This window comes from Zonotrichia leucophrys, chromosome 3 (genome assembly GCF_028769735.1).
Source record: "Zonotrichia leucophrys gambelii isolate GWCS_2022_RI chromosome 3, RI_Zleu_2.0, whole genome shotgun sequence".
Lineage (NCBI taxonomy): Eukaryota > Metazoa > Chordata > Aves > Passeriformes > Passerellidae > Zonotrichia > Zonotrichia leucophrys.
In genome coordinates this window covers 24,147,981-24,162,500 of record NC_088172.1, presented here as the reverse complement: position 1 = coordinate 24,162,500, position 14,520 = coordinate 24,147,981, and the positions used below count along the sequence as shown (strand labels likewise).

At 38.9% G+C, this 14,520-nt stretch overlaps 1 protein-coding gene across 1 annotated transcript in view; it reads right to left on the bottom strand.

The window, feature by feature from the left end:
• TPO (thyroid peroxidase) overlaps nucleotides 1-13,765 on the bottom strand; it is a 46,063-nt gene extending 32,298 nt beyond the window's left edge. Inside the window, exons 1-5 of the mRNA XM_064710130.1 lie at nucleotides 13,722-13,765; nucleotides 12,819-12,912; nucleotides 9,989-10,073; nucleotides 8,206-8,375; nucleotides 5,803-5,935 (exon numbers count right to left, since the gene is read on the bottom strand). Coding sequence (XP_064566200.1) covers nucleotides 5,803-5,935; nucleotides 8,206-8,375; nucleotides 9,989-10,073; nucleotides 12,819-12,912 — 482 coding nt within the window. The 5' untranslated portion in view covers nucleotides 13,722-13,765. The remainder of the gene's footprint in view (nucleotides 1-5,802; nucleotides 5,936-8,205; nucleotides 8,376-9,988; nucleotides 10,074-12,818; nucleotides 12,913-13,721) is intronic.
• Between the last annotated feature and the right edge of the window lie 755 nt (nucleotides 13,766-14,520).

Sequence of the window (14,520 nt, the reverse complement as noted above, 5' to 3'; positions counted from 1 at the left end):
TCATTCTTTCCACTAGGTAAGCCATACTCATACTTCTAACTGCTGGTACTGCACCTCCAGAGTGAGCATAACGTCCTTATCTGAGAGAATGGTTAATGACACAACAATGAAATAGAAATGCTGCAGATAAAATTCCTCCCAGATGCCCCAAATATTAGGTGTACAAAAAATAAGGTAGTCATGGAACAACAGGTCCATCAAGCCAGAAGGACAGAGAGTTTCTGGGTGCCATCCTGTCATTTCATTCTATTTCTCACTACCAGGAATAGCCAAAGATGCAGCCTTGCAGTAAACATATAACTCTGAAAGCTCTGATGAGGTGAAGCTAATTGCACTGTGAGAGTCCCTTCCTTTAGTACCTGTAATTCCTTCACCCTTTGAATTCCTTTCATTGTACTGGACACTAAAAAGTACCTAGATCAATGCTAGCTTGTTGGGATTAATAAATGGGGAAAAAACCTCTTTGGATTTTCCTTTTGTTCCTTTTTCTTCATTTTAAAATAATGCAATTTTATTTTGCTTGTTTAGGCAGAAAGGAAACTAAAATCTGTTAATGTCTCTTACTAGTAAAAGAGGATAATATCTCTGCTGGGAATGCCTGATGTTATGTTGATATTGTCCATAGAAGGTCATGTTTATGTTATTCTACTACACTTTTGTTCTAGGAAGAGCACACTAAAACGAAGCAATCTCAGTACTAAGGAAAACATCCTTTGCAATTGATCTTATTTGTCCCAAACATGCAAACTGATTTAGCAGGACATCTGTAAAGCATTTTCTTGCTTCCTTCTAAACTAAAATTTTTTTTTCTAAATTTCACTCATGAAATGCAGAGTTTCATGATCTATAGTACAGCTATAGATTCAAACAGAGTGAACAAAAGTGCAAATGCAACATAGGTCTTGTTGTATTTTTTTGCCTGAAAGTGGAAGCTGTAAAACAAGTAAAAGCGCAGACTCGTATTTCATCTAATGTCTGAAGTCCTCAAAGCTGGCTTACATCACAGAATATGTTATTTACATTACAGTGTTATGGGCTTTTTAGGCTGATGTATTTCAGTAGAACTAGAGCTATTTCAAGGGGCTCACAAATTTTTAGACTCAGTTAAGATCTGATTCACTGTTTTCAACTCCTTTGGTTTTGAAGGGTTTTTTGTCACCTTACACCTTTTACATTTAGAGCACAGAGTCTAAAATGCTACCAAATATGAGTAGTGGGTTTATGTGGTACAAGCATAAAAATATACACAGTAGAACAGAGTGACTACAGACCAGACTCAATGAATCATATTTACCCTACCCAGCTTTAGATATCAGACTGAAATGCCTGTACACATCCTAGTATTGTCAGTCACTGAAGAGAAAAAGGCCTTTTACCTTTACCTATAGCAGAGTGCTTCTCTCCATCACTAGGGAGAAAGACTAAACAGCCGCCTGTCGGATCTCAAAATCTCAGCCCTGAGATGCTGAGCCTCCGAGACCAGCTTGGGGGTCTCGGGAGTCCTGGAATGTTGCCAGAAGTGTCTGGTAGCTGGACTTTAACCTTACATAGGAGACGACAAGGATGAGGGCTTCACAGGGCCTCACCGGGGTGAAGGGTGGAAAGATTAGTTAATTAGAGGGTGAGACACAAGGTTTAAGATTTATGTACAGGGGGGTTTAGAGGAGTAAGATGGAGGAATTGGGGTGTGTCCTGTCCTCCTCCTTCTTCCTCCTCTCCTCCATCTTCTTTGGCCACGGTGGCACCTTTCTATTAGTTATTACTAAGAGTACACCGAATTATAACAATAAATAGTATTGGAGAAAAATAATAAATATTGTATACATAACAAAGGGTATAAAGATAAGTGCCTGCCCCGGAGGGAGTCGGAGTGTGCCCATGGCTGACTGCTGTGCGGATCTTTGTCTGGCTGAAAGAACATCTTTTAGATAAACAATTAATAAACATAAAACCAGAAAGAAGAACTGAAGCCTCTTCTCGTCCTTCGATACGCGGGCTGCTCCAAGGCCACCTCCGGGCTCTCCAGGCCCCTCAAACAGCCGAGATAAACCTGACATATTGGCGTCCCTGGGTGGGCCACGAACCACCACAACCTTTCGGGGGAAGATAAACCGGACATTTGGCTTCCACTGGGTGAGCTCTGACCACCACAACCTTTCGGGGGGGGGCACCACCACCACCTTCAAAGCCCTGAAGAAAAAGAGAGAAGAAGAGAAAAAAAGCCAACAGAGACTGCAAAAAAACAGCAGTCACTGAGAATTCCACCTCTCAGTTTCTGCCGAAGATAATTCCTAGCAGAACAGCCCGGACTGGAACCAGAAGGCGCCCTGGGTCCACCTCTCGTGATCTGCTGGACAGATCGAGACGTCCAGACTGCTCTGGCGACAGATTTGGTAAGAAAGCCTGAAAATAAGAACATGGGAGGCACACCTTCCCAGGAACAACGGGAAATTTTGTCCACCTTATAAGGTGTGACACAAACATACAAAAAATTAATTAGCTCTGGCCTTAAAAGGCCAGGAAGACCCCCGAGACGCACCAGACGTCCGGGGGGGGGCCCTCAAAAGAGGGGGGAGCAATGCAAGACTCCGGAAAAAATTAGCTCTGGCCTTAAAAGGCCAGGAAGGTAGACCCCCGAGACGCAGCAGACGTCCGGGGGGGAGGCCTCTCTGAAAGGGGCGGGGGGCAAAGCCCCGGGAAAGAAAAAATTAGCTCTGGCCTTAAAAGGCCAAGAAGAAACTGCTCCTGAAAAAATAGAGCAAGAAATATTATCAAAATACCCAGTCCCAAAACCCAGAAACCCTAAGAAACCCCCAAAACGTCCAAAAACCCCAGAGAGCATAGGAGAGTCAGAAACAGAAGGGGGAAGAGAGCTGGGGGGAGAGAGGGGACCGGGGGGCGCGCTTTCTCGCGATGCAGCAGCAACGGAGCAGAAAAGCCAGGCTGCGGCAGAGCAGGCGGGGAGCGCAGGTGAAGAAAAAACAGAAAAAGCGTGTTTTCGCGCAGCTTTGCATGACTCGGGACCGGGGCAGCGGCAGCCGCAGCCCCGACCGGCGGGGATGCGAGGGCGTGTGCAGCAAGCGGAGTTCGCGAGGGCTCAGAAAAGTCACGGACCAGGGCCGGGGCGTCTGACCCAAGCAGCGAAAAGGGAGAATTTATGCTGCCCCAAAAAGCTGCTGTGCGGAGCCGCACACACACTGACGAAGAGCCACACACACACACAGCGTCGGAGGAGGAGGAGACAGTCAGGGGCAGACCGAGGGGGGAAAATTCAGAGGCGAAAGAAAAAGAGAGAAGAAAAAAATTACCTCAAGAGAGACAGAAGGCGGCTCAGAAAGCACGCATGCGCCGAGCGCGGGCGGAGGCGGGCCAGACCCCCAGTGACGTCTCAAGCGAGGAGGGGCCCTCTCCAGACTTAGTGCCTTTAATAAAAACCCTCGGAGTCCTAAGCCTCTCCCCTCCTGAAGAAGCTTGTGTGTTTTCTAACCCTATTGTCAGTTGAATCAAAAACTAAGTAACCCCTGAGTGCACGACATGCCAAATCAGTTCAGCAGAGCTACAACATCATTTCGTAACAAGTCTGCAACTATCCAGCGATTTTCCTCAACAAGATATAAGAAGAAACGAATACTCAGACAAAAGTCGAGACTCAGACTGCAAAAGACAACTCAAAAGAGAAACAAGAGAAACGAAAGACTCTAGGAGGTTTTTCTCTTTGAAGTCTTGAATATTTCTGTATAAGAACGAAAGACACTAAGAAGTTTTCTCCTTGAGATCTTGAATTGCAATAAGCAATAGAGTAAATTTACCTATTATAGAGAAAACTGACAAAAGATCATATATTGATCAGCTAGTAGATTTCTTTGACATGTCTCCCATTTAGAGAAGAATTTTAAGAGCAGATTTCTTTGACATTTCTCCTATTTAGAGAAGAATTTTAAGAGTAAGATTTTATGTTTTAATAGTTTAAGATTTTATATTGTAATAGCTTTCCTAGTCCTCATCCATGTCGTCCCAGATGCCATGAATTAGATTGTAAAAGAAGTTTTCTTAAAGCAAACAGAAGGGGGAGATGTCAGATCTCAAAATCTCAGCCCTGAGATGCTGAGCCTCCGAGACCAGCTTGGGGGTCTCGGGAGTCCTAGAATGTTGCCAGAAGTGTCTGGTAGCTGGACTTTAACCCTACACAGGAGACGACAAAGATGAAGGCTTCACAGAGCCTCACCGGGGTGAAGGGTGGAAAGATTAGTTAATTAGAGGGTGAGACATAAGGTTTAAGATTTATGTACAGAGGAGTTTAGAGGAGTAAGATGGAGGAATTGGGGTGTGTCCTGTCCTCCTCCTTCTTCCTCCTCTCCTCCATCTTCTTTAGCCACGGTAGCACCTTTCTATTGGTTATTACTAAGAGTACACCGAGTTATAACAATAGATAGTATTGGAGAAAAATGATAAATATTGTATACGTAGCAAAGAGTATAAAAATAGGTGCCTGCCCCGAGCAGGGACAGAGTGTGCCCATAGCTGACTACTGAGCAGATCTCTGTTTAGCTGAAAGAACATCTTTTAGATAAACAATTAATAAACATAAAACCAGAAAGAAGAACTGAAGCCTCTTCTCATCCTTTGATACGCGGGCTGCTCCAAAGCCACCTCCGGGCTCTCCAAGCCCCTCAAACAGCTGAGATAAACCTGACAGCCGCCCTGTAAATTAAGAGCTTCATCCATGCTGTCTGTGTTCAGCTGCACAAATCTTGGCCAATGTATTCAAGCCCTGATGGAGATGTCAGTAAAAATATTGTACTAGCTGCTAGTTCAGACTCCAAGCAACTCTGACCATGCCTGGGGGGAAATTATGGATACCCACATAGTTAGATTTATAACACTGATGCATCTCAGGTTGTGTCCTTTCAGCAAATAGTCTATCAGGCAAAGCTCCTTGCAAATGACTTGTGATGTAGCAAAACAGATTCATCTCATAAAATCAGACTCGCTGAATAATAAAACTGCAGAATTGTACTGCTCTTTATTCACCACATTGCAGAGTACCTTAACTTGTACAATGATGAAGGCCTTCCATTTTCATCTCTGTAGCACTTCACTTGTAAACTTACAGCCCAACTTTCAGTTTGTGACCTTAGGTCTATGTATCCAGAGGCTGCTGAGTAGAAATATTGTTTACCCTTGTACTTAAAAGGGCCCTCATTCTCAGTTTTACACTCATTGCATTGGAGGGTTCTGAAAAGACGAGCACATCTATTGTGTGGGGTTTTGCAGGAAACAATTGCCAAATAGATTAGGCAAAAAGTAGATACTAGTTATAAAAAATAGCCACTAAACATATAAAATAACAGATATGTAAAATTAAGAATGACACCTAGAACCTTTTGATTCATCCTTTCTAACTGTTAGAATTGTGGGAAAATACAAAAAATATTTCTCCTTGGTAAGTAATACTGTTTTCTGGCTTTATATAATTTTATCCAATTCAATCAAAAATAAATACTGAGTTAGAATTAAGTTTTCATATAGAAGAATGCATGTACTAAGTCAGTCCTCCCTAAATATAAAGTTCCTCATATAATCTTAGAAGCTTTCAGAGGGAAAGTCTGTTTACAAAAAGTAGTGCACCAAAGTGTAAATTATGAGTTCTTCCTCCAGGAACTTTCACTGGCACCTCATTTACAGCCACTGATTAACACCAGTCCCCCTTCACCAATTTCCTTGGAAAAAGTAAACACAGCTTCTTGGGTTTAAAGAATGAGAAGGAAGGATTTTTCAGGACACAATTTTTATCATACGTACCTGTTATTGCAGGCACCAGTGATGAGTCGATATTCATTAGCTAAGCAATTATTTGGACACTTTGGTGGCAACATATAAGGCAGGCATCCAGAAATTTTAGCAATCATAGTGAGCAGATCAGCTGATAAATGATCTGAAAGGAAGAACCCAGAGAAGCAATTTACTGTATTGGATTTAGCTGCTAGAGTAGAAAAGACATTATTGTCAGCTGCATCTACAGAACTCTCCCTCTTCCTCGGAAATAGCACTTAGTGAGAAGTGCTGCAAGAGGCTGTGTCAGGGACTTAGAGGAAGAGCTGGTTTTATTGGCTGATGCATAGAGAATGAGAAGAAAGAGGTTCAGCAATAGCTGAGAACTGATGTTGACCCGCTTTCTGCTTCCTTCTTTCCCTGTGCTGTAGTCCTTTACTTGCCTGGTCCTTGTGTCTACAACAAAGGTGTAAGAAATGCCATTCAAGGACAAAAGTATATGCCGAAGACGAAAAATGTGTGACTGCAAAGATGCAGAAATCTAAGGACCCTGCAGCTGACTATCGAATTCAGTGTTGAGTGGAAGAGAATCAGAATTATTAGCTGGAATTTGGAAGCTAGGTAAAGTCAAGTCCCTTTATACCAGTAGACAGCATGTTATAAGTATATTTCTGATACAATCCAAGATGGGTCTCCCAGTGAGCATGAGGGAGGGACAAAGCCACACTATAGTGTAAGCTGCAGAGAGCTGGTATATATTCTCACCTCTGCAGGTATGGAAATATGTGTGGCCAGTTGGAGGTGGATGTACCCATGAAACAGGAGCAACCTTGTCTAGAGGAAGGTGACCCTGTCATGGCAAGGGGCTGGAACTAGGGGGTCCTCAAGGTTCTTTCCAACTCAAACCTTTCTACAATTCTATGAATATCCTTCCTGAGCTCAGAGAACCCTTGACATTCAAAGTGGCTACAATCATCAGGTGATGAAAGATGAGGGTAGAGGTAACATACAACTCCTGCCCCTGTCTCCCCACTGGCTAATGCGTGCCACCCAGTCCCAATATCTATTTGTTCTGCCCGTTTATCTCTGAAGTAAGTTGCTTTAGTCCATTGTTCAAACCAAAATATTAAGCCACAAAAACAAAGAAAAAAGGTTTAAGAACCAAATCAGCTCAAAACATGTTCTGCTGAGCAGTTAGAACCTGAACAAAGCAGTAGTGAGAAAAGAAGGAGAATAGGTTGTTAGACTGGCTGCATAATCTTGTCATTATGTACTAGTAACTTGTGCCAAATTTGTGAATAGGGCTGTACTTTTATGTTAGTTCAGGTTCAAAATTATACTTAGAGCCCAGCTCCCCAGTTATCTGGGCTGCCTAGGTAGAGACTCGTATGTTTTCTTTAAAGTCAATTTAGTTCTGTAATTCATGTAAAACTATTCTGTTGTGGCACATAGACTGTACAGTGTCTGTTCACAGTCTGTTAACATTGTTTCAGTTCTGAAAATTAGCAAGAGCTTTGTGCACTTCTGGAGTTTAGAAATTCAATTTCTTTTGGGTTGCACAGCACAAAAATAATTGCATCTGTGTATGTGTGTGTGTATATAAATATATGCACAGACATATCCATATAGATAAAGATACATTTTTACTTCTACAAATGCCCCATTAGTTTAGTAAGTCAGATATTTTAGCAAGGAAATAAAATAATAACTGTGGTGTGTGCTTTATGTTTGTTTACAGCACTCTAATGCTTCTATATCTTGGAAAATAATGTTCTAATATTGAGATAGAACACTTTGTGTAAGTGACAGAATTAAATTATAGGGGGGAAAAGTCAATGGTTCTGATATTTTGATCCTTCCAGACACCAGACAGACATCTTGAAATTCATATCTAATTAGCAGCAAGTATTTCACTTTGAAAACATTGAACTTTCTCTTTCTTTCCCCATCTGATATGAAAAACCCTAGTTAAAGTGGAAATAAATGTGCAACAGCAGTGCATTATAAAATTAGTTTTGGAAATAAGAACATATATTATTTAAAGAGGGATATGCATATGTTGAGAGGAAGTGTGTTTGAAAAGGCCCGTGCCATAGTGTGATAGAAGATCAAGCACTAAACCCAAACGGCAGGGGAAGACAGACATTTCACTGCAAACAATACGCTTGCAACACTGAGGATATGCAGGCTGATTTATAGGCAATACAAACACACAGTCATGAGTTCACAGGGTGCCAATAGTGCAACACTGCTCTCCTCAACTATAACACCACCCACACTCCAGCAAAGAAAAACGTAAACCTATCTGAGGTGTTTTCAAGAACAAAAGAAAGTGAAAATAAAATAAAAGTGAACTTAACTGAACCTTAATCTAAACGACAGCATTCAACAAATCAATAGGGTGGTTTGCCAATGTCAATACACTGTATTTACCAGTTGGATGCAATGAACGCTTGTGCCTCTGGCAAACTTTTTGTTTCAGCACCTGAATTGACATTTCCATTCGTTCAGCTGCTTGGGAAATCTCTTGACTCTCTTGTTCAGGAAATTTTGAGAAAGCCAGCAGTAAGGTAGGGGTTGCTATTTCACTTCCTTGGATCTTTCTATAATTGAGATAAATACAGAAGGTTTTGCAATGTATACATTTTTAGAACATTTTCATAGCAATAAAGCTGTCTGTCCTGGATATGTTGTAAGTTTAAGGTATTTAAGGTATTAAGGTATTTTGGTTGAAGAGAACACTGGGAAAGCAAAGAGGAAGGCTGTTTTGTGACCTTGTTCTGCAAGGAACATTCTAAAAGAGAAACTGTGCTTCTGTTGGACACACAACCAGAGTTCATCTTGCGGGAAGTCTTTAGGATGAGAAAGAAACTTTTGGGGTGAGCAGAGGCTGCAGCACCAAGTGGAAGACCTTGTGCAGGACAGTCACAAAAGAGGTCTCTAAACTCACTGCTGTGAGTAGGTTTTGCTTTCATGTAACATTTAATACCCAAGACCATCCTCAGTCAACTTCTAAGCACCAATTCTCTTTAATGTCTATATATCCACATACACAGTATTTCAAATGTAGCTTAATAGTCTGGTGTCTGGGGTAAGTGGTCTCAGTTTTATTCCTAATAAATTTTCAATTCCTAATTGAAATAATCATTGTTAAGCATTTATCTTTAGCATCTCTTACCACTTATCACGTTTAAGATATTGACCAAATTATTGCCACAATTACATCACATCTTGTGAGACATAAATATCAGTATCTCCATCTATTACATGAGGCAGTTGAGCCACTGAAAGCTTGAGACTTAGGTTTTTAAATTTTAAATGCCTTAGGATTGCCACCAAAACACTATGACTAAAACCCAAAAGTGACCTCAGTCTCTATGTATGGAGGGGCAACAGTTCTTGACATGTTCTGTCCATGTAAACAGTCAACATTCACAGAGCTCTGCAAATCATGACTCATTTTCAAATCACAGAGATAAGTCTTTAGGGAAAGTCTATGCAAAAGTGTGGGGATTCTACCCTGTAAAACTTAGATGATGTATTCCGACTTTTGGAGAGAAATTAATTTGGTGTTGCACAGAAATCTAGTCAGAAAATGGTTGAAAGAGCTCATTCTCATACAGTAACTAAAGCACAAAGGAGCTTTCCCATAATTTGTTGCCTGTCCAAGACAAAAGTTTCATTTCCTTTCCCTTATCTTTTTTTTTACATCTGTTGTAGATGAAAGGGGAAATATGCAATTCACTTTAAAAGTCCAATTTAAGGGAACAGAGTTTGGCTCCTGATGCCATAGGAGTTGTTCCTGTCTCGCTGCACTGGAAAAACATAATCAATGTTCAAAAATAGGTCCACAAAAGTATGATTTTTGAGGTATTTAGTTCAGAAAAACATCCATATTTATATTTGTGTTATTTATTTCCTCCCACATTTTAGAAGAGCAACTTATATGGTGATAATGCACAAGGTCCTATTGGATCAGATTATCAGTGTCTTAATCATAGAATGGTTTGAGTTGGAAGGAACCTTAGAGATCTCCTGGTTCCAACCCCCCTGCCATGGAGAGGATCACCTTCCTCTAGATCAGATCTCTCAAAGGTAATGGAAGCAGTGATTTTTTGATTATATAGGTGCTCAAGGAAACAGAAAGATTGACATCAATTTTTTTTTTTGTTATGAAAGCTTTTTCCTGAGTACATTATTCACCTTTATTTTTTACCTTTTAATTTCATAATGTGCAGCATAATCCACCAGACTAGAACCCTTCTGGATAGCCTTAGTGATGCAGTTATCTTCAATTTGTTCTCAATGGGGAAAAAACAAAAAGAAAAAAAGAGAGAAAGATAAATTTGTTAATAAATAGCATATTTATTAAAATATTTACTATTAGAAAATATACAAGTTTCTAATATTAAGATACCATTTTTGCCCTTAAAAACCAATTCCATATTTTATTCCTGAAATTCATGTTGTGGCTTCTGAGCTTTCTAAAAGCTAAATAATTCCATAATTTATAAGACATGGGGATTTAGATTTCCTTGCTTGAAGTATAAATCCAGTTATGAACATGTCATATAGGACCAAACATAATAGGTCCAGCTGAAACATGCTGTGTTCTCTGTATGCAGCTGTGTTCCTTAGGTTCATTTGTATTTTTCATCAAACTGTCCTTGGACTGACAGGACAAACCTGACCCTCCTTCCCAGATAATATTAGCTGGTCTGAGCCACATAAAGAATTCGAGTCCATATTCAAGCAAAACTAAGACCAGGGATAGGGCCAGTTCATGAAAACGCTATTCTCATTTCTTCACCTGTGTTTGATGGGAAGATACATGTGAACGTAATAATACTTCAGCTGTGCTATTTTGTGTAATGCTATTATGAGGCTTAGCTTATCCCTCTTTTGTGTACATGTTGCTTTATAATAAAAGAACCAGTCATGTTTAAAGTTCAACTGCTTTATTTCTGTCTGAATTTTGTGGGATGGCCCATTTTTTTCTTAGAAAACAAATAATAAAAAATAATAACAATAATTTATGTACAATCGTTCATCATTTATGTACAATTTAATCTTAGGGGAGCATGTTTTATTTGTAATACAGTTTGTGCTGTTTCTATTATCTATTTTTTGAATAGGGCATTCAGCTCAAGGAAGAGAAATGTGTGATGAGGAGTAATCTCTCCTAGGCTAAATTATACTCTACTAAAGTTTTCAGTATCTAAGTATAGCAGTAGTTATTTCTCTTTTTCACCTCTGCATAATAAAATATTCAGATGATTCATGGTATTATCATTTGGATTTCGAATACTTCTGAGAACATTTTTGAGTCTATGTTAAAAAATAAGTTTGATTTTTACAGGCCATACAATAGGTAGTTCTTTTAGAATTTAATATAGCATATTTTTGAATGCTATTGGAGGTGGATGTACCCATGAAATAGGAGCAACCTATTAAAAGCATATTACTTTTAGGGGGCTTAGCTCTGAGAAATATAACACGCTTGAAGTATTGCTCATCCTGTGATATTGATTCATGCTCTGATGTAAAAGAGAATATCCACTTGGTGTACTTAAATTCCATTGTGTCTCTTCCTTTTCTTCTAAGAAGTATGAATTTGGTACCAATACCATGTCTTCAAATACGTGGTTCTTGAGTAATAAACATTATCTTGTACTGTTTCATCAGACCAAGAACACTTACTATAAAAATAATCACATTTCATCTATTCTATTTATTTATAATCTATGTATATTTTATGTATTGGTGCTTTCCTGTGTCTTAGGGAAGGATACAAAAAGGAGGGAAAGGGACTTCTTATATGACAGGATGATAGCCAATGGTTTTAAACTGACAGAGAGCAAGTTTAGATCAGATGTTAGGAAGAAATCGTTTACTATGAGTGTGGTGAGGCACTGGAACTCGTTGCCCAGAAAAGTTGTGAATGCCTCATCCCTGGAAGTGTTGAAGGCCAGATTGGATGAGGCCCTGAGCAACCTGGGCTAGTGAAAGCATCCCTACCCATGGCAGAGGGTGTGGACCTAGATGATTTGTAACATCCCTTCCAACCTAAACCATTCTATTATTCTTGGATCCATTTTGTATTAACTAACATATACCTGAATGTGGTCATTTTAGACCACACCTTTCAAAAAAATTTGTATGGTAACTCAAAGTAAAGAATCCAGTATGGAAAGAAAACTGGACCTCCTGTTTTGCAGTGATAGCAAAAAAAAATATTTCTCATAAGAAATAATAGCTTGGGAATTTAATTATATTTAATTAATTAAATTTAATTTTTTTTTGCATATAATTTTATTTTATTTGTGATTCTACACTAAATTCAGGTGAACAGTTTCCTAGGGAATCATATAACCAAACTTTATGAATCAAGATACAGTATGAGGTGGTGGTTTGAAATCCTGTTTCTTCACTATCTCTGCCCTAATTTCATGTAAAATCAGTTTCTGCAGATTTCTTTTAAAATTTAGTCTGGTATCTGCTACTCTTCTAGTTCATTAGATTTAGCTGATTTAAATTGAGCAGATGCAAATGTTGGTAAAAATTACTAGATTGAATTTTTTGAACATAATGAATAAGGCAATCTGACATGCTCTAAAATCCTCTGGGTGCCAGCAGCCAACAGATCCTCAGGAAAGAATCACCTTTTGGGACAGCAGGAGGGTGGAGGTGGGATATCCTATGGCAACTGCCTCTAGCCCAGGATGATTAGCAGATGGGGAAAGAAATCCAGCAATCCTGCTTGGCAATGCATCATCTGGCACATGAATGCCACTAAGAAAGTAAAATCACTCCTAGTCAAAGCAGTGATTGAGATACCCTACACATACAAAGTTTGTTACTGAGATTATGAAGCTACCATTTAAAAGAACCCCTCCATGGAATAGTTCTCGGAGAACCCAGATAGTGTATTTTGCACACAAAAGAGGTTGAGCTATACTGCTGGTGCTAAACTGTTTGCAGTTTCCCTGTATTTTCAGCTTAACAGTACACATAAGTAACAAACGTGTATTTTTACTGTTACTTACCAAAGATGGTGTCTTTCCCTATTTGAAGGAAAGAAAAGAAAACAGCTGTGAAGGCTATAGCTGCTGAAAATCCCAAAATAATGAAAACTTTCATCTACAAGAAAGAAGAGATAACAGTTGAAAATACATATACCTTCATCCTCTAATTATAAACCAGACTATAAATAATTTTCTGTATACAGCAAATTTTACTTTAAAATTAGATTTCCAACCATGTTCTGACTATTTTTTTGAAGTTCAAAGTAATTCACTTTCTCTTTTCCCCTTCCTTACTTATTACTTTTCTTTTACATTCTCTTTTACATTCTTTTACATTTTGAGACACTTCTAGCACAATGATACACATAACTTTATTTTATAACATAATACATTCTCTCAATATCAGCAGCACTTAGCCTGTACATTGGAAATTCATCAGCATTTTACCTCCATTCGTTTTGAACTTCTATGTGCACTAGACTGATTTGATTGTAAGTTAGTGATTGCACATAAGATAATACAGTGGCCAAACTAATACCAATTAGTCAGACCCTAATCTATGCTCCTATCCATAGATTGCTGTGCTATCAAAGCAACACAGTGAATGTGCTCACTCTGCTGAGGACACCTGCATTCTCCATTTCAGTACTGGTACTCTGGCAGTTCTTGCAGCAGTGCAAATATATAAACTCTCCAAGAGGCATCATTTTTCACATGCCCTGTATTGACTGGAAATTGACAGATTTGAAATATTTTTAGCTCCATATCCTATCAAAGTTAAAAAAAGAAATCAAGTCTGAAAATTCAGAGGAACTATATTGCCCATAGAAATTCAATATGAAAACACCCCTTCCTTTTACATTTCATGAGTTAATACGATGAATTTCTTTTGGAAAATGTCAAGCAAAAGTTTTATTGTCTGACCTTTTGTCTGCTGAGGAGATTATCTTCCACAGTTCTGTACTTTATCGATGGCAGTAACAGTTCTGAATTATGAAAGCCAAGTACTTTCTAGGGGCCCAGTTTATGCTATCAGCTTTATGCACTGGTACTCACTTAAGCTTTAGCAGTGCAAATTATTTCAAAATCTTTTTGGCCACAGTTGTGTTCCCACAAAGCAGAAACTGACGTTAATACTTGAGTTGTTTATTTTTTCCTGCTGGGAACCAAAAAATTGTGTTGTCAGTTCTTACATCAGAATTATTTTCCTGAAAATGAGAAGGAAAATAAGTTCATATTATATATATATAAAAAAATATATTATATATATATTTAAAAAATATATAAAAAATATATTTATATATATATAAAAATATTTTTCATTAATTTTTCTTTTTTTTTTTTTAAATTTATTTGACAAAAAAGCAACTTTATGTCCAATTTTATGTGTGCTATAGTTTGTGCTTTACCAAAACAAGCATTTGGAATTCAGGTGCTAACTCCCAGGTTGCCCACCAACTTCCTTCCAGTGCTTTTTCTCTAGCTATTTTAATTTAGTTACACTTTTCAGCACTATTACTTCTTTTAAACTCAGTAGTTTGACCTAAAGAATCTATTTGGCTTTTTTCCATTGTTCTGTAGAGGCAGAGAGGCCAAGATGAGATCTGGAGTCAGTACTGAGGATTCCCTCATTCACTCTTTGCTGGCCACCGCAGCAGATCACAAGGTGGAGCCCAAGATCAGAGTTTGGTCACTCCAGAGGGGACAAGGTGAGTAGGGATGG